At 48.2% G+C, this 23,337-nt stretch overlaps 1 protein-coding gene across 6 annotated transcripts in view; it reads right to left on the bottom strand.

The window, feature by feature from the left end:
* Ten-m (teneurin transmembrane protein Ten-m) overlaps nucleotides 1-18,435 on the bottom strand; it is a 141,298-nt gene extending 122,863 nt beyond the window's left edge. For all 6 annotated transcript variants that reach the window (XM_033384308.1, XM_033384309.1, XM_033384310.1 and 3 more), the window contains exon 1: nucleotides 17,403-18,435. In XM_033384308.1, the coding sequence (XP_033240199.1) occupies nucleotides 17,403-17,712 (310 nt within the window). In that variant the 5' untranslated portion in view covers nucleotides 17,713-18,435. The remainder of the gene's footprint in view (nucleotides 1-17,402) is intronic.
* Between the last annotated feature and the right edge of the window lie 4,902 nt (nucleotides 18,436-23,337).

Genomic DNA, 23,337 nt, shown 5'->3' with positions numbered 1-23,337 from the left:
TTGGGTCCTTTAGTCGGCGGGGTGGGGGGCGGAGGGGGGGGCTGCTGCTTTCATCTTTCTGTCAACGCATCGATTTTCCGCAGCTTCTTAGGCTCTTCCCTCATCACGGAACGGAACGGGACAGGCGTTCGTTTTGTTGCTGCCACTTAAGACAACTTGCAAGCACCCCCCTGCCCCCCTGCCACCCCTTGGTGCTACCCCCTGCTGCTGCTGCTGCTGCCTCCCCTCCCTTGGCTAAGGATTCTCTGGGCTAAAATTGTTTGTTTGGGGATTTGCATGTTTTTACACACGCTCGTCCCCCCTCCCTTTTGGAAGCCCTGCCCTGCCGCAGCATCGCTCCTCTACACTTCTTGCCCCTTTTCTGCACCCTTCTTCGGGGTTTGCCGTCTCTATTGGAAGTTAACGCATATTTATTGTTGGCTTTTTTCGTATTTCTTGCTTCTTTTTTTTTGCACACACCTTTTCTCTTCCGCTTTCGCCTGCTTTCCTTTTATGCTTCAATGAAAATGTTAATAAAACGTTTGTCTCTGTCTCTCTGTCTCTCTGCATGGAGGGGAAGGAGGGGAAATCGAGGAGAGAGCCTTTAGCGCCTAAAATTAGACTTTCATTTGCGACTGAAAGTGAAAGGAGAGGCAGGCACAGGAACGGGCACAGAGTGTGGCAGGAACGGGCATGGCTGTATGGGTGTGTGTGTGTGTGTGTGTGTGTGTGTGTCGACAACTCAATCAGCTTGATTAACATTTCACTGTACAGCCTTGGCATTTACCCTGCATTAGCCCCAGCCGACGTCTCAAGTGTTTGTTCTTATTCCGCACTCATCCCACCCCACCCCCCGCCCCCCAACCGCCCTGGCACACAGTGCCACACGGAGTGGCAGCAGTGGCAGCAGCAGCAGCAGCAGGCCGTCAGTCAGTCAGGGGCGATGAAGTGGCTTTCAAGAGAGACTGAGCCTGATTTCACTTTGGCCACAATGGATTTATTGTTTACAGAGCGCACAGGAATAGAAGGGGGGGCGGAAGGACTGAGGGGTGGGGGCGCAGAAGCTCTACTAAAAGGCTCTTAAGCGTAGGGCAAGGATTTCATTTCCAGCTTAAGCAATTTAAATGCTAAAAACAGCCAAACAGCCAAGAAATGTCTCTGGCGTGACAGGCAAAAGAATCCAAATCGGAATTTGGGCTCCACAAAAACAGAAACAGCATCCCAATGCCAAAAGGAATTCGAGAAGGTTTCTGCCGAAGGTCAAGATCGTATGATTCGGTTGGACGCTTGAATGATGATGAAAGACCGAAAACAAACCATTAAATCCAAGGAGAACAACAACAAAAGCATTTGAGAGCACTGAGAGAAAAGTGTGGGGCGAAGATTCCAAAGGGGGGTACTGCGTGCCCCTTTTGGATGAGTTTCCCAAGTCGCAGAATCCACAGGTTCCACAGGTGGACCCCCGAGTATCCTTCCTGGGTTTCCCCCATCCTTTGGCCCAAAAACTTACCCAATAAATGATCGAGAGGGGCACAAATCCCTCCACAAATAATTGACAATTTTCTCACATGAACAAAAGCAAAAACAAAAGAAAAAACAAACACTCCAGGGATCCAAAAGGAAGAAAAAATTCAAAAACATTATCTGCACGAAATTCCGAGCTCTGCTTCGATCGAGGGATGCCGCGCGTGTGCGGCGACCGATACGATCCTCCCATAACTTGGGTTCCACACCCACGCTTTTGGTGGAACTTAAGCTTCGGCGATCGGGCCTCAAAGTATACATGGAATGGAATGGAACGGAATGAAACGGAGTGGAGTGGAATGGAATCGTATTTAAATTTCAAGGGCCCAAGGGGCTGGGGCAGGGGGCAGGGGCAGTGGCAGGAACTTGCTTACATTTACCGTTAGCAACAGAAAGCCCCCCAGCCCCCCCGGCCCCTCTCCACCTTCCACGAAAAAGAGGAAAATAATAAGAACACACGCGTTCCCCCCTCCCAGCCCCCCTGCCCCCCCTTGGGCTCCTTTTTGGCTCCACCTCCTCTGCCGTGCGCTTCACGTGCGCTGAAATTTTAAGTGAGTTTTTCTTTGGCGACGTTGCCGCCTTTTGGCTTTTAATGACGTCGAAGACGACGACGACGACGACGACGACGACGGCGTTGACTCTGGGGCATGCTTATGCACATTTCAGAGACGCACACACACACGTGTGTGTGTGTGTGTGTGTGTATTTGTGTGTATATTTATACAGAAATTTAAATTTTAAAATAACAACCTTCCAGCGCAGCGCCTCTTCTGCCTCCGCCGCTTCTTCGGCTTCTGCTTCTGCCTCTCCTTTTTGGAGTTGCTTTCGTCAGTTGCTTCATTACCTGTACCACCGAAATGATGGGGCACCAGAGAGGCATGCGGATGCGGCCGGGACGCCGGGACGCCGGGCGGGGCACAAGTCAACTGTCGACCAGGCCCCTTGGGCCAGGAGGCGGTGGCAAAGGCGATGGGGAGGGCGAGGGGGATGGCGAGGGGGTTGGGGATGGCCAGTGGGTGGGTCATGTCTGGGCGCCGCCGCCAGAGTTCTTCTTTTACTTTTTGCTGCTTTCTTTTTCTTTTCTTTTCCTTTTCTTTCTTTTCTTTTCTGACTGGTAGCAAAATGTCATTTTGTCACGAAGCTGATATTCCCTCTCTTTCTGTCTCAGTATCTGTGTCTGTGTCTGTGTCTGTGTCTGCGTATCTGTATCTGTGTCCCTGGATCATTATGTTTATTAAATTGCCACACGCAGGACCCACACTGCGGGGGGGGGGGGGGGGGGGGGGGGGGGAGTGAGGGGCGGGGAGGCAGCGTCTCAGACAGATTTTCAATTTTCATGTGAAAAAAAAAAACACGAATAAAAACTTGTACTTTTTTCCAACATTCCTGAATGTCACTACCCCCCACGCCCCACGCCCCCACACACCCCCGACGCCCCCCCCCACTCCTCTCTCTCTCCCTCAAAGTGCCTTCGTGTTCTACAAATAATTCCTGGCCCTCTTTTTTCCAGTCACAATTTGCATATTTCTGTGCATGGCCTCAGGTGCCACACACACACACACACACTGGTTGCATGAACGGGTATAGGCCAACAAGTCAATTAGTCCCCGCTCCACCCCCCTCACCGCTTTATATAAAAATAAAATAGAATTGTGGCAGTGCCTTTGGAGGCCTCCTAAACGTTTCACAAGAACTTTCTTTGATTGTGGGGCAGGGCCCCAAGAATGTCCTCCACTTCGATGGAAAGGATTAACAAAGAAATAACTGTGTAACGCAAAGGGGTCAAGGAGTCGAGAAGGGGAAGGGCATGCCCCAGCCATCTGTGGTGTGGAATTCTATGGGTATTATTTATTAATAAATCCCCAAGATGCTCCCCACCAAAAATCAACCACAAACCTCTCATTTCTCTCGTGTATTTCACAAGTAATTAAGCGACACCAGAGAATCCCTCAGAGAACGGCACAGATATTCCGCCATGAGGCATGCATCCACCTGTCGCGGTGTCGCGGTGTCGCCTCGGATCGTATCGGTTTCACAATCTGTGCCGTGCACGGGGCGCAAAAAGTCAATAAAGTTTTTTACAGTCGACAACAAAATATATCTGTATAAATCTATGATATTTTTATTTTTATTTCCATCTATCCCAAAGGTGGGGGAGCAGGGGCAGGGGCTGGGGCAGGGGCAGAGGCAGGGCTCTCATAATTTGCATGTGTCTTGTATTTTTACAACTCAAAGGAAAGCACACACACCTACCCCTCCCCTCCCCCACCACAAAAAAAAAAACAGCAAATAAAAATCGGAGCAAATTTTGACAATATCTTTCTCTCTCTGTCTCTCTCTCTCTCTCTCTCTCTCTCTCTCTGCCCTTGTTTGTGTCTCATTTCGTTTTAGATATTTATGTGGCGCTGATTTTCACACACAAGCCAGCCTCCCCTCTACCCCCACCCCCCCCGCCCCACACTCCGCCACTGCCTCTGCCTCTGCCTCTGTGTGCGTGTGTGTTTTCTATGTTAATTTTTATTTATCTTATTTATGTATTGCCTTCTCCACATATTGTAGATACATATGTATGCATGTGTATGCCCCTCCCCCCCCTTCGAAAAGATATTTTCATATTTTCCGCGAAGATTTTCCCTTGGTTTTATGTTGACATTTCCATTGTGTTTGCCTGCCTGCCTGTTTGCCTGTTGTTTTGACAATGAAAACACTTGTTTATGGCCCCGAAAAAGGAAAGGGATGCAGATAAGAGGAGAGAGGAGAGTGGGGAGGGGGGAGGGGGGGACACATGTCTAGAAAGGGACTTTCTTCAAGAAATTGTACATCTCCATCTAGGCGAGAATTTCCCTTGCTAGAGATTATTCTGCTCTGCTTTGGTAGCACCGTTACCTTGCTGGCATTGCTGGCCTTGCTGTTGTTGTTGTTGTTGTTGGGAGAGCGCTCGTTGGCAGCGGCTCGCTCAGAGAGAGGATCAAAGCTGCGCTCAGCTTGAGCAGGCAGGCAGGCAGCGGCAGCGGCAGCGCAGCAGCAGAGATGGAACCGAAAGCCAGGCAAGCCGAAGCTCATTCTTTCAACGAAGATCTGAGCAATGCGCTCCGTTTTTCCTCCTCCCAGGGATCTCTCGCTCAATCTCAATCAAAATCATTAAGTTTCGGCTTTATTTTCATCTTTAAGAGTGAAGCTGCGGTCGGCGGTCGCCGGTCGTTGGTCAGGGGGCGAGGCCGTGGGCGGTGGCTCTTTATTTTCTCACGCGAGTGTTTCTGTGGGGGCGGAGAGGGGGTGTGGGGGGGTTAACCACATCGCATGGCCAGGCGGACATGAAACTGAAAACCAATCAGCCGGCCACTAAATATAGTACTCCACATAGTTAGTACAACCGACTAAACCGCAAATTTCAATTAGCATTAGGACAGGGGGCAGGCACAGAGCAGGGGGGGGAGGGGGAGGTTGGGGTTGATTTTTGTGACATATTAATTGATGTGTCAATATTTGCATAAATCAATAAAACGAACCAAAGAGAGAAAGATCGCATCTTTATGGATGGCTGCTCCCCCTCTCACCTCCCCCCCCTCGCCACTTTGCCTCCCCTTTGTGTTTGTCACATTTTTATTTTGTTTCAAACAGCATTTGGCGCTTTCATTCAATTAACACTCGAAAAAGTGCTGCCACTTTGCTTCGCTTCTAACCAGACGCTAATTATAGACCCCCCACACGTCAGCGGGGGGGGATGGGAGGAGGGGGGGGACAAATTAAATGTTTCGTTTCATTCGTATAATTAAGTTAAAGTTGTTGAACAAATGTATCAGGCCACCCCTCACACACCCGTTCCCGTTTCCGTTTCCATTCCGTTTCGGTTCTGTTCTGTCGCATGTCAGCAGGACAGTGGAACAGGGGGGGGGACAGTGGGACAGTGGAACAGAGAGACGGTGGCACAGGGGAGACAGTGGCTTAATGATTGACCTAGGTCAACGCCTGTCAGGGGTTGGGCACGGGCCGAGGCCCAGGCGCCGGCACGTGTGTCGCGTGGCATTCGCATTTACTCCTCAATGGAAATAATAATTATCAATTTAGTTGTGGAACGAAACACGGCACAAGCGGGAAGGATAAAAGGGTAGGCCTACACGGTGTGTCCTTGCGAAAAGTGTGGACATTTCCCTTTGGCTTTTCCCCACTCAAGTGGGAAAAGTGTTGGCGCAACAACAAACAAAAGGCCGAGGCATAAAAATCGACAATCGCCCAAAGGAAAATCGCATTTGCACGTGTCCGAGCTGGTCCTGCCTCTCCATATCCCTCCGTCCCTCTCTGCCTCTCTCTCCTTCTTTTGATGCTGTGGAAATACTATCCCCCCCCCCCCCTCCTCTGGCCGCTTTTCACACTTTTCACACGTAATAAACGAAGCCGTAAAGCGTTGTTGGACGATGACTTGGTCGTCGTCTCCTTCTCCTGCTCCTTTTCCTGCTCTCAGGCGGCCCAGGGCCGTATAAAAGTTTCCTCCTCCTCGATTTGTATGCCTCTCTCTCTCTCTCTCCATGTGCGCCTCTCTTTGCCCCTGGTTGGGGCAGTACGCACGATTTGTAGTCGTTCGTGCTGCGCCAAAAGTTTTTCCCTCTTTCTCCTCCTCGCTCTCCTTTTCCTTCTATATTTTCCGTTCGCCATGAAATATAAATAACATTTTCCAACGTTGAAAAATTTATGAAACCCCAGCCCCCCTTCTCACCGCCCCTGCCCCTGCCCCTGCCAAGGGTCGGGGGGCACATCGATTTTCATGGCCAAAAAACTAGCAGAAACTTCATCTGGGGGCATTTTCACACTTTATTAAAGTCGAAAGTCTCCTAAAAGGAGTCGCAAAGTTTTCTAAAGAGCGGCAGATTCAGGATTCAGATTCCGATACACAGGTTCATGCCACATGCCCTGCCCTGCCCCCTCCCCCTGTCCCCCCCGGCCGCACATTGGATCTGGAATTTGGTTTATCTTATGATGATCTATCTATAGAGGGAAAAGGGGGGAGGGGGAGGCGGTTACTCCTCTCGTTAAAAGTTTCCTTTCTTCCAAGGACGCTTCGTAAATTCCCGTTAGCCGAAAAAAACTTCTGTTTCTCTGGCAATTTCTATTCCCTTGCCCCAACCCCTTGCACCCCCCTCCCCCCTCTGGCGAGTCGAGGAAAATGCAATTGTTTTCCTCGCTGCGTTTCCTTCTGGTTTTTCGGGGGGTGGCAGAGAGGGGGGGGGGGATTTTTTTGTTTCCTACTTTGTTGCCACAAAATGAAATTGGGGAATTTACTTTAATTTGTTTTTCGTGCCGCCACAGCGGCAGCGGCAGCAGCAGTTGTGGCATTGCCCCAGCCCCCCCCTCGCCTAATCCCCCCCACCCCCCCTCTTACTTTTTAAAATCAATTTCATCTACTTTTGGTATTCCCTTCCTCCCTCCCCACCTCCCTTTGTCCTCCCTGCTGCCCGAATCCTTTTTGATTCCCTTTTTTGTTGCCTCGTGATTGTTCCTTAGTTTTTTGGGGCAAATTCAATTTGTGGCATGAAAGGGAGTAGTGGCTCCTCGTAAGAGTTTTTCTCTCTTTTTTTTCTCTTTCTTTCAATTGCAATTTTATTTTCGGGTTTTCTGCTGCACTTTCAACGGTGGGGCGAGCGGTGGGGGGTGCGGGGTGGAGTGGGGTGGGGTGGGGGAGAATTCTATTACAATTTTGCATGTGTGTTCTTGCAGGATTTTTCACGATTTTTCAGCACTTTTTGAGGTGCGAAACCATGACCAAAGTCCTGCCGCATCTGCGGCCTGCCACCACGCCGCCAAGCGGATGTGGCAAGTGGCCCCCCGCTGTGCGTTGTCTAGCTGTCGTCCCCGGGAGCAAGTGCGTGCTTTGTTAGCACAAAAACACAAGCAGGAAAAAAACAGATGGCTCTCCAGGTGCCCGGCCGCCCAGCCTCCACCTGAAGGAGATCCAGGACAAAGTGTTTGGAATTTCATTAATATTTTATTACGTGTTTTTTGTTGTATATTCCCTTCAACTCAGGGCCTCCGACGGCGGGGGAGGCGCCTCTGCTTTGTTGAATTTATTAAAAGCGAAGCGAAAACTTCCTCCCAGAGAAAGAGAGAGAGAGCGGGAGAGAGAGAGAGAGATTCCCGCAGTGCCACAGACATTCCCGCAGAACAAGAGACGGAGCAGAGTCCTGTGTGCCACACACACACACACACACACAGATCCTTGGCGTCCTTTGGTCCTGGCCAAAAAATGCCAAACTTATTGATGGCCCAAAACGGAAAATGAAATGAAAACAATCAAATGACAGTCGAAAGGCAGCGGCAAAAGAGCGAAGGAGCGAGGGAGAAACCAGAAGAAAAGAAAAGAAAAGCAAAGAAAAGCATCTTCCAGCTGCCGGGGAAAACTTTTATCCCCAAGTGCATGAAAATAGTTTGGGGAAAACTTTTCCAGCAGAAGAAAAGCCGGAAAAAAAAGAGTTAAAGTAAATCATTCCCAAAAAGGGGTGGCACATCCCTTCCTCTCTGTTGGAGGGAATCTTTTGTGATGTCCTTTGTTCTGGCCTGCCTGCACCTGCCATTGTCTCTGCCTCTGCCACAATTAAATCAGTGGCACACATATGGAGCGAAGGGGGCGGAGGACGCTTTCCCTTTCATTCCGTCATCCCCTAATGACACACTTACCCCCCGAAGGCAAAAATCAAATACTTTTACTCACCTGAAAAGGAAATTTACACCCTCCCCCCGCACTCCCAGCACTCCCAGCCACCCTGTTGGAAATTCCAAAATGTTTTCAATGTTTTTCCCCGAAATTAAAGAAAATTTACGCTTGCACACAATTAATCTTGGAAGATGTTGCACGAAGGGCAGAGGAGGGGAGGAATTCCTAGGAAAATGCACAAGAGAGAGAGAGAGAGAGAGAGAAGGAGAGGGCGACAGGCTGTGGCAGTGAAAATGCGGCACGTAGCAAACGCTAATCAAATAAAAACATTCAACATTTACACACTGATAGCCGCCAGAGGAAGCGAGACAGAGAGAGAGAGAGAGCGAGAAAGATGAAACCTGTTTGCCACATTTCGGAGCAACTATTATTACTTTACGATTCTCTGCTCTCCGCCGAGTGGCAGGCAGGCACCCGCATGGGCATTCCGTGGCCTTTCATTAGAGGCCTTGCCACTGCCTGCGTCGAGGGTGGGCGGACGGACGGGCCGGCGGGACGACGGGACGGCGGTCATTCGATATGCGAGAAGAAAAAAAAGGAAAAAAATAAGTGCCCAAAGGACGGGCCGTGGACGCCGCCTGATGTCTTGGTCCTGTAACCTGACGACGCGTCGTCCTGCGGCCATTGTAAGCCGATATCCTGCAGAATGTGCTAAAAATGTGCCTGCTGCGGTCTCCGCTCGCATGTATCTGCACCCGCAAAAGATACTTTCGGTGTTTGCTTCGATGCTTTCCCGCTGCAATGAAAATTGTCGCCCAACTATCGTAAAATTTCCATTAGGCGGGCCGTGGAGTACTTCCAAAAAGTATCTGCGAGCAGGACAGCGATTAGACGCTCATTTCCCATCAAAACATCAGGGGCAATGGAGGGGGAGGGGGAGGTAGGCCCATTGTCTTTATCCAGTACTAGATCTGGGATCCATTTCCATTTCCTTTTCCTTTTGCGGTGCTGGAACATTATTTTTCGCATCGAAACTACTTCAAGTGTCGTCGAGAGCCATAAAACGAGGAGGCGACAGGGGATCTCCCCTCCCTCTGCCACACACACACACACACACACAGCCAGCTGCAATATGTGTATCTTTGTATCTTTGTATCTCTGTATCTCATTCGCTGCCTATTTGTTTTGGTCTCCAATGTATCTTAAATTTTATTTTATTGTTTTCCTTCTGCCTCTCCCTCTCCCTCTCCCTCTTCGTCTCGTCTTTCCCATTTTTCGTCGCGTCGCGTTGCGGCATAAAATGAAAATCATTTCCCGAGATTTACTTCTCTCTCTCTCCGTCTCTCCGTCTCCCTCTCTCTCTCTCTATTTCTGATAAGCCCCAGAGTTGTTTTTGCTATTTTTATCGCCTTGGTTTTCGGCTAATGATGAAAAGGCAAAGACTTTTCGTTGCCTTCGCCTTCGCCTTTGCTTGGTCGTGTCCTGTCCTGTCGTCCTTTTGGCAAAAATATTTTATTAGTGTTTTTGCCTTTTTAGTGGTCCGACAGATGTCTCCAGTCCTCGCTTTATATCCGTGTATCTTTGTATCTCTTATCTGTACTGCCGCTGCCTAATTTCTGGCCCCCGTAAGCCGCTTTAAGGTGCCAGATTTTGGGGCATTAAAAGTTGGTCTGTCTTTCGTTTGTTTTTCCTGTTTTTGGCTTTTATGGCAGGGACAAATGTCCTTCGTTTCACTGCGCATTTGGCAGTACAAAGTTCCCATAAGCGAATGGCTACGCACTCGCTACGAAAGCGATGAACGAGCGAGAACGAGCGAGAACGCGAGTGCGTTTACAGCGAGACGAATACGGATCGTAAATGTTTCAATATTAGAGGAAAAGTCAGTAAAATGGAAGGAATACATATATTTTGATTTATGTTTATTGGTTTTATATTTGTATTAATTTATTTTATATTTTTATTGATTTATTTTATGAGGAACATTTATTTAATATTTTTATTGATTTATTTTTATATTTATATTTATTTTTTTATGAGGAATATTTATTCAATATTTGTTTTTATTTTTTTAATATTTAGATTTATTCATTTAATAATTTTTTCGGTTGTTTTATATTTTTATTTATTTCTTTTATGAGCAATACTTATTTTTTATTTATTTATTTTATATTTATTAAATATTTACATTAATTCTGTGTGGAATATTTATCGATTGAAGCTCAAATTGCCATTTCGCAGAGGCATCCTCCCGCTGCTACCCGCCCCCCCACAGGTTCCCGGGGATTCCATTTCCATTCCAATGGAATGATGGCTCCCCGGAATGCTCTGCTCTCCGGCACGGACTATATCTCCCTGCAACTACTTTATATGTCGGTCAAAAGTTCCTCGTTTTGTTCTGCGGTTCTATGCCATTGAGCATTTCCGTTTTGCTGATAAATGGAAATCTTTCAGAGCCCCCGCCTGAGTCGAGCTCCATTCAAAGTGGCATACATTAATGTGGTGGCAACGTTGCAGCGTTGCAGCGTTCGGTTTCGGTATTTATAGCGTCGGAGATGATATTTTATTAGCGATAGCGACAGCTGGCCCGGGGATTGGGATTGTGAGGGGGTGTGGGCTGCCATTCGAGTGGCGAGTGGTGAGTGGGGGTGGGGGTGGGAGTGGGTCAGGCGTTGATAGAAACGAAGGGGCAAGTGCAGTCTCGAGTCTCGAGTTCATTGTAAACCCCCGCCCCAGACTATGGAGCGGGGGGGGAGTGGCTCTAGCCACGAAATTTGTCATTACGCTTAGTTTTTACGGCTTCTGGAGAACCCAGAAGCATAATTTTTATGGTCCATGGAAGCCTTTTTCCCCTTACCCTTCGCTGTTAACCCTTTCTCTCCCTCTCTCCCTCACACTCAACAATTAAGAAGTAGAAAATAGCAACAGAAAAAAAATATGTAAAGTGCTCGTAAATATCAGGGGCGGCGGGGTGTGTGGCGGGGTGTGGCAGGGGGGAAATTTGCATTCAGTTGTGAAACATTCTATAAAAAATAATAAATTTAATGTTCGACAATAAAAAAGAGAGAGAGAGCGGGAGCGAGTGAGAAATAAGTAAAGTACAGTCACAGCAAAGGAGCAAGCAGCATTCGCATATTTTTTATGACTTTTGCGTGAATATTTGTTGCAGGACTCCCCCACTCTCCCCCTCCACCATTCTCCCTCTGTCTCTCAGCAATTGTGCAGCAATTACAGTAAACAGCAATCATCAAGTCGGGGCCGAGGGACGTGCCACATGAGCCAGTCCTCCGTCCTCCGAACTCCGTCGAGACAATGTGGGGATTTTCACAATAACATTTTTATGCTCCCGAAAAAAACGTCATAAAACGGAGGAGCAGGAGACTCCGACTCGGAGAGCCCGAAAAAAGGGTATCCGGGGAATACTCTTTCTTTAAGCGGATTTCAGATCAAACTAGAAGATGTCCCCGTTTTTCCCATAGTTAGGGTCACAGGCAGCTAAATGAGGCATGCCACACAAAACGTACCGGAGTGCTGGAGTGCCGAAGCACTCGGTTCTTCTCTAATCCCGAAAATGACAAAACGACAGGCAGGCAGCAGCTGATGCAACGCCGTGGCACGTAAGAGAGAGGGAGAGCGAGGGACACAGCCTGTTGAAGGTGCCTCCTCCTCTTCGGAGCAGCAGGTACTCTCCTCCAAACAAAAACGAGGGGGAACGTTGTGAGTTGCTGCGGACACCGCAACTCTACGGTTATACCCGATACTAAGTCAGTATGGCTCTCCTCCGGCAGACGCCGCTAATATTAAACGACACGACAAAGAGTGCGTGCGAGAGAGACAGAAAATCAGTCTGAGCGTGACGTCGGGCGCTGCGTAGCCACTGCAAATTGATTTGTTCCTTTTGGCTATAAAAATGATCTGATCTGATCCAGATTCAGCAATCTAATAGATATGGTCATTATCTTTGATTCTGCGTTTTTAGTTTTCTCAAATCTGCAATATTGTGGATGCAACAGATTTTCGTCCTTTGTGGGGGCGGATGGGGGTGGGGCGAAATTCTGAGATATACGTTTTATAGTGACATCTTAAAGGAGTGTGTGCACCAAATTTGGTTACTCTAGCCTTAATAGTCTCTGAGATTTGTGGTTGCCTCAGATTTTCGTCCTTTGCGGGGGCGGAAGGGGGTGTGGCGAAATTTGAACAGGAAACGGTCAAGGTCCGATATCACAGGAGTGTGGATACCAAATTTGGTTGCTCTGGCTTTTATAGGTTCTGAGATCCTTGAACTCACATTTTACAATTGGCAAAACCGACCATGAAACCTGTGTGTTAGAGTGAGACAGAGCGAGAAAGAGTGAAATTGTTTTCGTGATTCTGGCTGTAATAATTATACGATCTGGTTCAGATTTTGCACTCTAGAAGATATAGTCATCTTCTACGATTCTGCGTTTTTAGTTTTCTCGTATCGTCGAAATTGTGGATGCCACAGATTTTCGCCCTTTGTGGGGGCGGAAGTGGGCGGGGCAAAGTTTTGAAATATTTTTGGAGCAGTGACATATCACAGAAGTCTGGATCCAAAACATCGTTGCTCTAGCTCTTATAGTCTTTGAGCATTAGGCGCTGAAGGGGACGGACAGACGGACAGACGGACAGACGGACAGACGGACAGACGGACGGACGGACAGACGGACAGACAGACATGGCTCAATCGACTCGGCTATTGATGCTGATCAAGAATATATATACTTTATGGGGTCGGAAACGATTCCTTCTGGACGTTACACACATCCACTTTTACCACAAATCTAATATACCCCAATACTCATTTTGAGTATCGGGTATAAAAAGGTCAGGTCAGCGGCGGCACCTAACAAATTTTCAAGCCTTAACCTCTATCTGCCGCTGGCAGATCTGCCGTCTCTGTCGCACGTTTGCTCATTTGCGGTGTGCGATGCGGCATCATTATCGCCGCTCCAGCCACTCGCCCCGCGTTCCCATCATCACCCTCTCACCCTCTCGCCCTCTCTGGAGTGTCTCTTTTGTGTCCTGCCTCATGCCTTTTCTGTGCCTCCTTTTGTGCGTTCTTTCGCGAAAATAAAGGCAGAGGCAGAGAGAGAGAGAGAGAGAGAGCGGGCCTCCTGCTGTTTACGTGTAATTTTCCCAGCATTCCTCTGGCCTCTCCCTCTCCCTCTCTCCCTCTTTTGCTCCTCTATTCTCTCTCTCTCCTTCTCTTGCTCTGCTCTCGACATTTTGAATTTCCCGTTGCTGTCAATTTTTCATTTTCCACCTTTTTTCCTACTCCTTTTTTGCCTCCTTTTTTTGTGTTGGGCTACAAATCGCTTTGATTTGCATAATTCTGCGCACATTTCCACGCATAGTTTTCCCCCTTGTCCGTGTTTTTGTTGTTGTTGTTGTTGTCGGTGTCCTGTCGGGTGTTTGCATATATTTTTTGACAGCTGTCAGGAAGTAATAAGTTGGCATTCATTCCCTTCCTCCCCCCTGGCCATCGCCCGGCGCCTAGTCCCCTGCCATTGACAGTTTTTTTTTCCCAGTTTCCCAAAAATCCCTGCAGACACTTAACAAATGTCCTGGACCGGGCCTGGGCCGGGGCTGGGGCCGAAATTGGAAATCGGAATTGTAAAGTTTTAGCCGCGATTCGACAATGCCCCGACAAGAGCCCCCCCCCCCCGGACCTGCCGATGCGAGTATGACAGCTGGGGCTTTGCGGTGTCATTATCGGCAGGACACTGGATTGGTTGTCCCTTCTCAGGTTGTTGTTGTCGGGGGATTAGTCGATGAGCGGCTTAGCCAAAGGCCGAAAAGAGGATCAGCGATACTGATGGGATGCTTAGGCCGAGGACTATGTCAACGGCGGCCGTGCAGCAGGATCCCGAATCATATACGAGAGTTCTCCATATCTGACTCAACAAATCTTCCATGACGCACACAGGAAGCCCTAACACACACACACACTCAGATCTCCATTCCATTCCATCCCATTCCATTCCATCCACTTGTACAATAATAAGTATTGCCCCCTGCTAAAACGAGAAGAACCAAAAATAGCCACCGCATAGTGCTCTCTCGCTCGCTCTCTCTCTCTCTCTTTAGAGAACAAGTGGGAGCAAGCACACCGCAAGCACAAACTTGTTGAAACATGCCCATGCCAAGAGAGGCAAGAATCTTGGGATCGGTTCGGTATTGGTTCGGTTCGGGCCTTGGGATCAGGCACCCGTTGCCCGTAATTATACCGCCCGCAAAACCAAACAATTCCGTACGGAATGGATTTGTTTATGGGGAAACGGCAGCCACCAGCACCATCAGTGGCAGTGGCAGTGGCAACAATAGCACTCCACACACTCCACAGCTGTTAAGATGCATAAAATAATTGAATGTGGATTTCGGTTTTCAGATTTTCGTTTCGGTTTTTTGTGGTTTTTTTTTTTTCGCAAAATTGTGGCCAAGACAAAAATAAACAAAGTGGCCTCATTAGCTGTCAGCAGTAGACTGGGAGAGGGATAGGGGGAGGGGGGGCGACAGGGGATAAACTATACAAATAATTTTCCCATTCTGCTGTTTTGCTGGAAAAACGCAGTGTGAGAAAATCGAACACACAGCGCGATTGATTCCTGGCAACAGCGATTCCAATCCAATCCAAAATCCGGGGCCTGACCTTGTCCCGGGGTTGAATTGGTTTCCATTTTCGAAATTAGTTGCGTGTTTCGCGCTCTTTTTCGCTTTTGGTTTTCATTGTGATTGCGATTGGGTTTTTCGGTTTGGAATTTGTTTTTTTTGTTGGAGGCCATCTGGAGGAGTAGCGCCATGGGTATGGCTTTCCGTTTAATAATGCAAAGTGGCCCCAGAACAGAGGGGCGGGCAGTGGGGGGGGGAGACTGTGTGTTTCTTGGGGGCTAATTTGGCTAATTGGTGGGCGTGGGGGCGTGAGGGCGGGCGGTCAGCCCAGGAGGCCGTTTGGCTGACAAATCAAACATTGAGACATTGAAATTTCATTTTCCTCGCATTTTTCTCTGACTTTTACCAGCAACATTTTCGCACATCAACACACTGTCAGCGAGAGAAAGAGAGAGAGAGGGGGAGAGAGACAACGCCACAAAGAGAGGGAGCAGGAGAATTCCTTTCATTTTTTTTTTGCGCTTTTCTGGTTCTGGTTCTGGCTTTTTGGCAATTTTATGACACACGGGGGTAACGGGAGGGGACAGGAGGGGAGTGGAGGGGTAGCAGCAGGAAAAGCTGGAGGATGCCTGGTGAAGTGTTGAAAATTTACGAGCTTCTCCCTCCCAGCAACACCCCTCTCTGGGCTCCGCTCGCCCCACACCGTCCCTTGATTGAATTTTATTTCTTGCGCCAAAAACCGAGAAGGAACAAAAAAAAAACAACGAAAACAAGAAATTTTCTCAAGTCTTTTCGGGTCTCAGGAATTTATTGTTTGCCAGTTACGAAATTTATTTGTTGTTGTAAATTTACAATACCCTCCCCTCTCTCTCTCTCTGACTCACTCTCTCTCCCTCTTTGTTGCTCCGTCTCTGTTTTTCCCAGGTAGCACACACACACACACACACATACATTTTCATCTCATATTCTTGTTCTTTTCTTTCGTTCGATTTCCCTTCGATTTTTTATTTCCTTTCAAAGCTTTTTCAATTGTTTTGGCAATTGTTTTTATAACACCACAGAAACGATGAAAAGATGGAGAGAGCAAGAGCCAGAGCCAGAGGAGGAATGCAGGATGATGAGGATGAAGAAGAAGAAGACGGAGACGGAGAAAAAGAAAAGCCAGCAGCAGCAACAGCAACAGCACAAAAGAGGAAATGCCAGAAATAAAGTTATGTAAATTCCGTTTTACGGGGCAGGGCATGTGTGTGAGCGTGTCTGTTCCTGTCCGTAAGTTCGAATGCCAAGAAAAAACCCAAAAAGCAAAAGGCAAAGCGTACGCCGGCAGAGGAAGAGTCGGAAATAATAAAACTGAGACATGTCGAAGCGTGTCTTTATTTGTGGTTATAGAAGGAGAAAAGAAAAGAAATAAAGAGATGAGTTGAGAGGGGAGGGGAGCGGGGAGCGGGCAGCGGGACCAAGAGTGTGGAAACAGTTTTTGTGGGATAAATCTTTCGTTGCACAGGTGCTAATCAGAGATACACTATACAAAAAAAAACCCCAGAGCCGACCAAAGGATACCCTCCGCATTGGAGGAACGAGTATTTTGTCACAAGAGCATAGAAAAGTAGTATACCCTCCTCAGGGGTACAAAGAGATCACTGCAAGTGCGAGCGGGACAGCAACAGCTGCAGGCTGGGCAGAGAGGGAGAGTACAGCAAGCAGGCAATTGTAACCGAACTCCTTCGGCCGCAGGCAGCATGCAGAAGAAGAGAGCGGTGTGGGGGGGGGTACGTACTACGAGTATCCCTTTCAAATGCGCTTTATGTCCTGCTTTTGTGCGCCCGCTTTATTAATCAGACAAATCACGAAATCACGAAAGAACGCGCTCAGACGGAAAAAGGGAAATTATGAAATATGAAACAGAGACGGAAAGCACAGTCGGGTCGGTGCTCAATGTCAGGCCCGGTGCGGTTCCCTCACTCACTCACTCACTCACTCGCACTCCCGTATCAGTTTCCCAGTTTCCCAGTTTCCACTCCCTCGGCTGGGACGCTGCCTTAATTTGTTTAATTTATGCAAAATGTTTGGCCGCATTCAGCGATAAGCGCCATAATTTGCTCAAACTTGTCGCAACTTGTTCTCTTTCCATCGCCCTGTTTCGCTCTGGCAGAGCCGAGCCGAGCAGAGCCGACCCGAGCAGAGCCGCAGATTAACGGTGCCTGATAATTAGGGAATTTACTTGGGCATTTGTTTTACAACTGCCTCTTTAATTTTCCTTATCGGACTATGGGCCCAGGAGTCCCTCGTCAGGAGATCAAGAGGTTTTCGCAGATGAACAAATTCTATTCACAAGAAATCCATCTTTCCTAATTGCACGCCCTTTCAGCACAAACAGAAATCACAATAAAAAAAATTCACTCCTCGCTTTTCTCTTTGGCCATTTACTGAGCCACACAAAAATCCCATTTGATCACTCTCTCTCTCTCGCTCTCACTTGAATTTCCTTCACACAGAATCCCACACTGGAGGGAGCCGAAAACTATGGCCCCCTCTCGTCACATTTCTTTTGAATCACACGAAAAAAAAAACAACAGATTTATCCTCCCGTTGCAGGGTCCGTCCAGAGTCACAACCTTCCACTCACCTTGTCTTCCGTGTGTTCGCTGCGCCGTCAAGGTCGCCGTTGCGTCCGGCGGACGGTGTGGCAAGTGCTGGTACTCGTAGTCGTAGTGGGACGACTGTGCGGCGGCTGCAGCGGCAGCGGCGGCGGCGGCGGCCTGCAGATTCTGTTGGTTCTGGTGCTGGAGCGTCTGGCTGCTGCCGGCCACCGATGAGGCGGAGGCGGAGGCAGTGCCTCCGGCCGTGTGACGACCCGTCATGGGCAGCGTGCCTGGTCCCCGGCCGCCGCCCGCGTCGCGGCAGTCGAGCGTCGACTCATACTCGTAGGGATTCATGGTGGTCGACTCCAAGGGACATTCGTCGTCGTCGGTGTCAGTGCCACCGTCGTAGAGGTTGTCCGTGTGCCGGTATGCGTGGTGTGGATGCTGCTTGGAGAACTTAATCTTGGCGGCTTTTGCGGGCCCGGATGGCCGGATAGCCGGACAGCGGGGCGGAGTGGAAGAGAAGCAGAAAGGACAGAGGACTCCTGAAGCAGAGCTGCTTCGCAGTCGAAGGAGTGTGAGGGGGTCCGAAAAGAGAAGAAAGATTCTCGAATCCCTAGAGTCGCTTCTGCTTATTCCTCCTTTCCTCCTCGTTCTCGTTCTCTTCTTCTATATTTTATTCTTTAATCACTTCTTTGCACTGCACTGCATAACATTGCTTTTTCCATCTCGTTTTGGTATATTCTTTGGGTTTGCGCGGGGCCCCCGGTCCAGGGCCTTCCACGACTTGCAACAATTTATCACTCGGAAATAATTCTCCGATTTTTGGCCAATTCTTGTCTAAAAACACACACGGGACGAGACGAAACGCGGGACACAGAAAAAAAACAACTCCAAAACACGGCACACGCAGAACACGGTGTTAAAACAGAGGTAAATCTGTGTAATTCGTTTGTTTGGCCGCTGCGAAAATGCGATGTAAACGGACAACGGATAGAGCGCGCGCAACGAACCTGCCTCGGCGAAAGCAAAAAACGGTAAAGTACGAGGGAAAACGAGGCGAGTGAAGTTCGAGAGAAAACTACGAAAAGTTGCTCAAATCCGCGTCATGTTGCGCGACATGTTGCTCGTTTTCGTCTCGTCATGTTGCTCGTTGAGTCTGGCCCATACAAATAGTGTTGCCGCAATCAGACTCATTGTTGCCTACCGGTTCGGTGAGAGCGAGAGAGCGTCGGCGATTTGAGAGCTCGGCTTTCGTTCAAATGAGAGCAGCCAAAGAGAGAAAAAGAGCGCAAGTGTTGTTGGCGGCGTGGGCGGCTGGGGATGGATGCGATGCTGTGCTGTGCTTTCGTTTAACTGCTTCGGCTGCGCTGCTGCTGCCGCTGCTGCACAACGTCATTTGTGCGCATGTCGTCGCAGTCGGCGCTGGCAGCGCTGTTCTGTGCTGTTGGTTCCATGGAGGAGAGAGCGACAACTGAACGAAGGTCTGTCGACTGCGCTGTTGCGTTTTGAAGGTTAAAAAGTGCGTTCAATATGTTGCCAAAACAGCAGGGGAAATGAATCTAAGCAACTGGACTGCCAGCTACCCGTGTTACGCGCTCTGCAAACGAGTTTCGTTCAAATTTATCTACGACGAATAGTGCTGTAATAACAGTGCCAATGACGGGGATTACAGCCATGCCTGGGGCCATTAACATTGACACTGTTAAGAGGCACGCTGCTGTAACAGAGCAGTTGTTGGAATTAACTGTGAACTCTTATCTCTTCAGAAAAGGGGAAATACTTAATAGATTTTACTAGAAAATACTACCAAAATATCCAAATTGTACACTATATCCGCCATATCTATGGCTGCCATAAGAAGATAAATCAAGCGCTGAACAGCGCTGTTATTGGGTTAACAGAGCACTTCTGTGTCTCTGGAATTTCATCAGATATGGAAATAGTTTTGAAAACCTTCTGGAATTCCGAGAAATAAGCATTTTCAAACCCAAAGGCATCCGAAAAATCCAAAAAAATCATCTTTCATATTCATCATCTTCGTATTCTTCGCAGTGCCTGAAGCGTGCACTGGAATCCTTTCGGAGATGAAAATAATGGAAGTGGAAAATAGTTTTTCATTTGCTAATTACATCGGATAAGGACAATGGAAAGTTCCCAGAGCCAAAAAATATCCTTCAACTTCATTAGCGCCGGAGAAAAGTTGCCCTGGCACCCGCCCACCCCCGCAAAAAACCCATGCGAGGGGAGGCGCAAAAGTTTTGGCCCGAAAATGCTGACACTGAAGTTGTCATTCAGAACCAGGAGCAGGTCCGACCTGGCCCGAACCAGCATGCCCCCACCCCCAACCCCCCTACTTCTTCGTGGCTAACGAAGCAACAGACAATGGACAGGGGGATGGACAGTGGGCGGTGGGTGGTGGGTGGCAAAAGAGGATCCTGGTCGTGGTCCGAAAAGAAGCAGAAAATTGCGTTAGAAGCAAAGTAAAGGACATTTCGCTAATGGCTTAACTTTTGAGCGCAGGTCGCTCGTATCCTTCCCGCATCCCTACACCCCTCCCCCCCATCCACCACCCACCAATACACCTCTGCCATGTAACGGAAGTTGTTGCTGAAGCTTTTTTGACAGCTTTCACCGAAAGAAGAAGCAGAAGAAATTGTCATTTCTCGACTACCACCGCAATGTGGCAACGCCGCATGACGCAAATTTTTTTTGAAGTCTGAAAGTATTTGCATAGGACATGGTCTACAGCAGCCCCCGCCCCCTCACCCGCACCCGCCCCCCCTCAGACGTCTTTTTTCCTCGTCTTGTGCGTTTTCTTGACTTTCTCGACTGTCGATGAAAAGTCAATTTCCTGTTGTACGCAAAAATGTTTGAGAATCATTTCCAGAGCGATTGCGAGACAGAGACAGAGACAGAGCCAGAGACCACGAGAATCTCTGGCTTGCATTTGACATATTGCATATGATGGGCAGAGTGGGAGACAGGGACAGGGACACGGACAGAGGGAGACACAGAGGAGAGGTCAAACAAATTCAGATTCGGCCCCAGTGAACCAGGGTACAGATATTGAGTGTCCCATAAGCGAACGGATATATATGTCTTGCAAAAAGGTTAAAATAACGTCACTGGTTGGCTCTCAAACGATTCCTAATCAGATAATACAATAATAATCGATAAAACTTTGTATCTAAAAAAGAACTGCATATAAATATATTTTTTTAATCGAAAATATATCAACTTAATGGTTTTTGAATGTGAATTTCCCAATGTATTCCATTTCCAATGTAATTGAATATGAGTGGTCATCGAAAAGTTATCGAACAAACGTTTTTTCTATCGAAAATTGATCAAATGAATGGTTTCCTTATATAAAGATGATCGAAAGACATGGCTGTAGCACAAATTACTAACAAATGCTATCGATAGACTCTCAAACATATAACATATCGATAAGTTGTAGTTTTTATCGAACAAATCGATCACATGATAAGAATGGCGATACCATTCTACGATCTGCCAGCAATCGGATAGCGAATTCTTTTTCGAATTAAATCTGAAAAGCATTCGATGTTTTCTGGGTTGATTCCCGGACCAATCGCCTCGATGGCAGTCCTTCAAGGGATGTGTCTGTGTGCAGCCTTGGCTTCTGCAGCTCTTTGGGTCACTGCAAGCTCCTTTGAAGGACTTCCCCGGCCATCCCATGCCATCCCATTCCATCCGGGATGCAGTCTCAAATTTCTATTCCGGCCACGGGAACTTCCTGCATTTGTTGCATTTTCAGCTTCAATTTTTAGCAATTACTTTTGCAATCCTCTCTCTGTCTCTCTCTCTCCCTGTCTCCCTCTCTCTTTCGCTGTTTTTGTGTATCCTGTTTAAGGACAAACAGCTGCACATTGTCTTGCACTCGAAGCTTCAATCAAGAAATTTGATCGCCACTTAAAAGCAGCAGCTCCAAATAAACAACAACAAAAAATAGTGCCAGCAAAAAGAGGAGCAGCGGCAGCAGCAGCGGCAGCAGCAGAAGGGCACCAGTGGCAGTGGCAACAACAAGTGGCAAATGGCAAGTTGCAAGTGGCAGGTTGTTCTTGTTGCTGTTGTTGTTCGGCCAGCACCAGCTCTTGACCTGAAAATCATCAACTTTGAACCCTCGAACGGCATTTCCTGCCTCAATTTACACAGAGTCCCCACACCCCCCCGCAACCATCGAACCCCCCAGCCAGAGCCGTGCTCCACATATCGAATGAATATATATATATACCCCTACCATATGATATATAGGCTATATACCTGCTATATACAGCACGCAAAAATTCTGAACTCAACTCAACTTTGTGCCTGGGCATAAAAATCGAACAGGACACGCGGGGGACAGGACAGGGACAGGGACAGGGACAGCGCGTCAAGTGGCCGACAATGACGGCCAGCAGCAGCACTTTATGCCGCAGACAAGCCCAGGCCGTGCCACGCCCACTGTAAGGGCGAGGGGGGAGGGTGGAGGGGGGCGGTAAATAAAATTACTTCAGATATTGAATTACGCGTTTTAAATTAAAAAAATATTCTTCTTCTTTTTTTATATATTTTCTTTTTTTTTATTCGCGATTGCATTAAACGAAAGGCGAACTAATTAAAGGCGATTTCTCTTCTCTCTCTGTCTCTGTTTCTTTTCTTTTTGCATTGGAAATGCAATTTGCATGGGGGTCGGGGTTGCCTCCTAAAGAGAGAGAGGGAGAGAGAGAAATTTAAGTGGAAACTTTAAGGCCTGGACACGTTTTGATATCTCCTTGGAATCCACTCAGTATCTGGGGCATTTCCTACACAATCTTTACCTCTGTGATATATTCTTTTAAGATTCCACAGCAAACATACAAAAAGTCCTTTAAATACCCCTTAGAAACTATATAATTAGCTGGAAATATGTTTATCTTTCTTTTCTCAAAATAAATAATAGTTCTCTGGGAGAATTATCCCGTAAATATTGTACACTTCACAGCGAAACACGTAGATCCCCTGAGATCCCCCTTCACATGGCATGGGAGACTTTTATGAGAGCTAGAAACGAATATTTCTATGGCATCTACCTGGGAATACCCTGGGATTCGGCTTAGAGAAATCTATTCGCTGTTCTCTCAGATAACCCCCAAATATGGATATTTCTTACTAACACAAGGACTACCCTTCGATTCCCTTTGGAGGTGTCTTTTTGCAGCGTAGACTTCTTTGAATCTGGGTGGAATGAACACCCAAACTAGGGCCCAGATGTACCTCTCAGTATCTCCTAGATATCCACCATTGCTTAGGCCCAGATCCCCTTCAGAAACTTGGGACTCTGAATGCCCAGATTTAGCAGAAATTCCACTGTATTTCGCAGTTATCTGTGTGCCCTTGGGATCCCCTGAAAGTACGTGAAAATCTCTGCCCAGTACTGGCTATATCTCCCTGGGATATGCCTCTCTGTGTTGTCCTAGGTCCGCCCCTATCCAATCCCAAGGGGAAATCTCCACAGCCCAAAAGGAAACACGTGTCGCCGGGGCCCAAGGACAACGAGAGATGTCTGGCTGAAAGAGTTACGATCTGTGGGCTAAGTACTTTAGCACTTGGCACTCCACGGCACTCCGCTCTCCCCTCCCCTCCGCAGTACTCCCTGCGCTGGCCGGGCAATGCGGGCGGTCGGAATCGGAGTCAGAGAGTCATCCACAAGCCAAAAGCAAACAATGCATCAATCAATAAAGATTTCCGCACCTAATAAGCCGCAGACAAGCGGGACGCTGAGGCGCGTCGGTGGGGAGGGGAGAGAAGGGGCAGCATCTGGTGGCACTGGCGGTGCCGGCGGTGCTGCAGGAACCATCATTGACGCCACTCTCCAATTAAAGGCCAATAGTTGCCTCCGCCTTGGAGCTCGCCTTCGCCTCCGCCTCCGCCTCCGAAAGGTGTTAATCGAATTACGACCTCAGCCTCCACGACGACGACGACTCCAAG

Source organism: Drosophila pseudoobscura, chromosome X (assembly GCF_009870125.1).
Source record: "Drosophila pseudoobscura strain MV-25-SWS-2005 chromosome X, UCI_Dpse_MV25, whole genome shotgun sequence".
NCBI lineage: Eukaryota > Metazoa > Arthropoda > Insecta > Diptera > Drosophilidae > Drosophila > Drosophila pseudoobscura.
The sequence above is the reverse complement of the archived record's forward strand: the minus strand, read 5'-3'. Positions and strand labels throughout refer to the sequence as shown.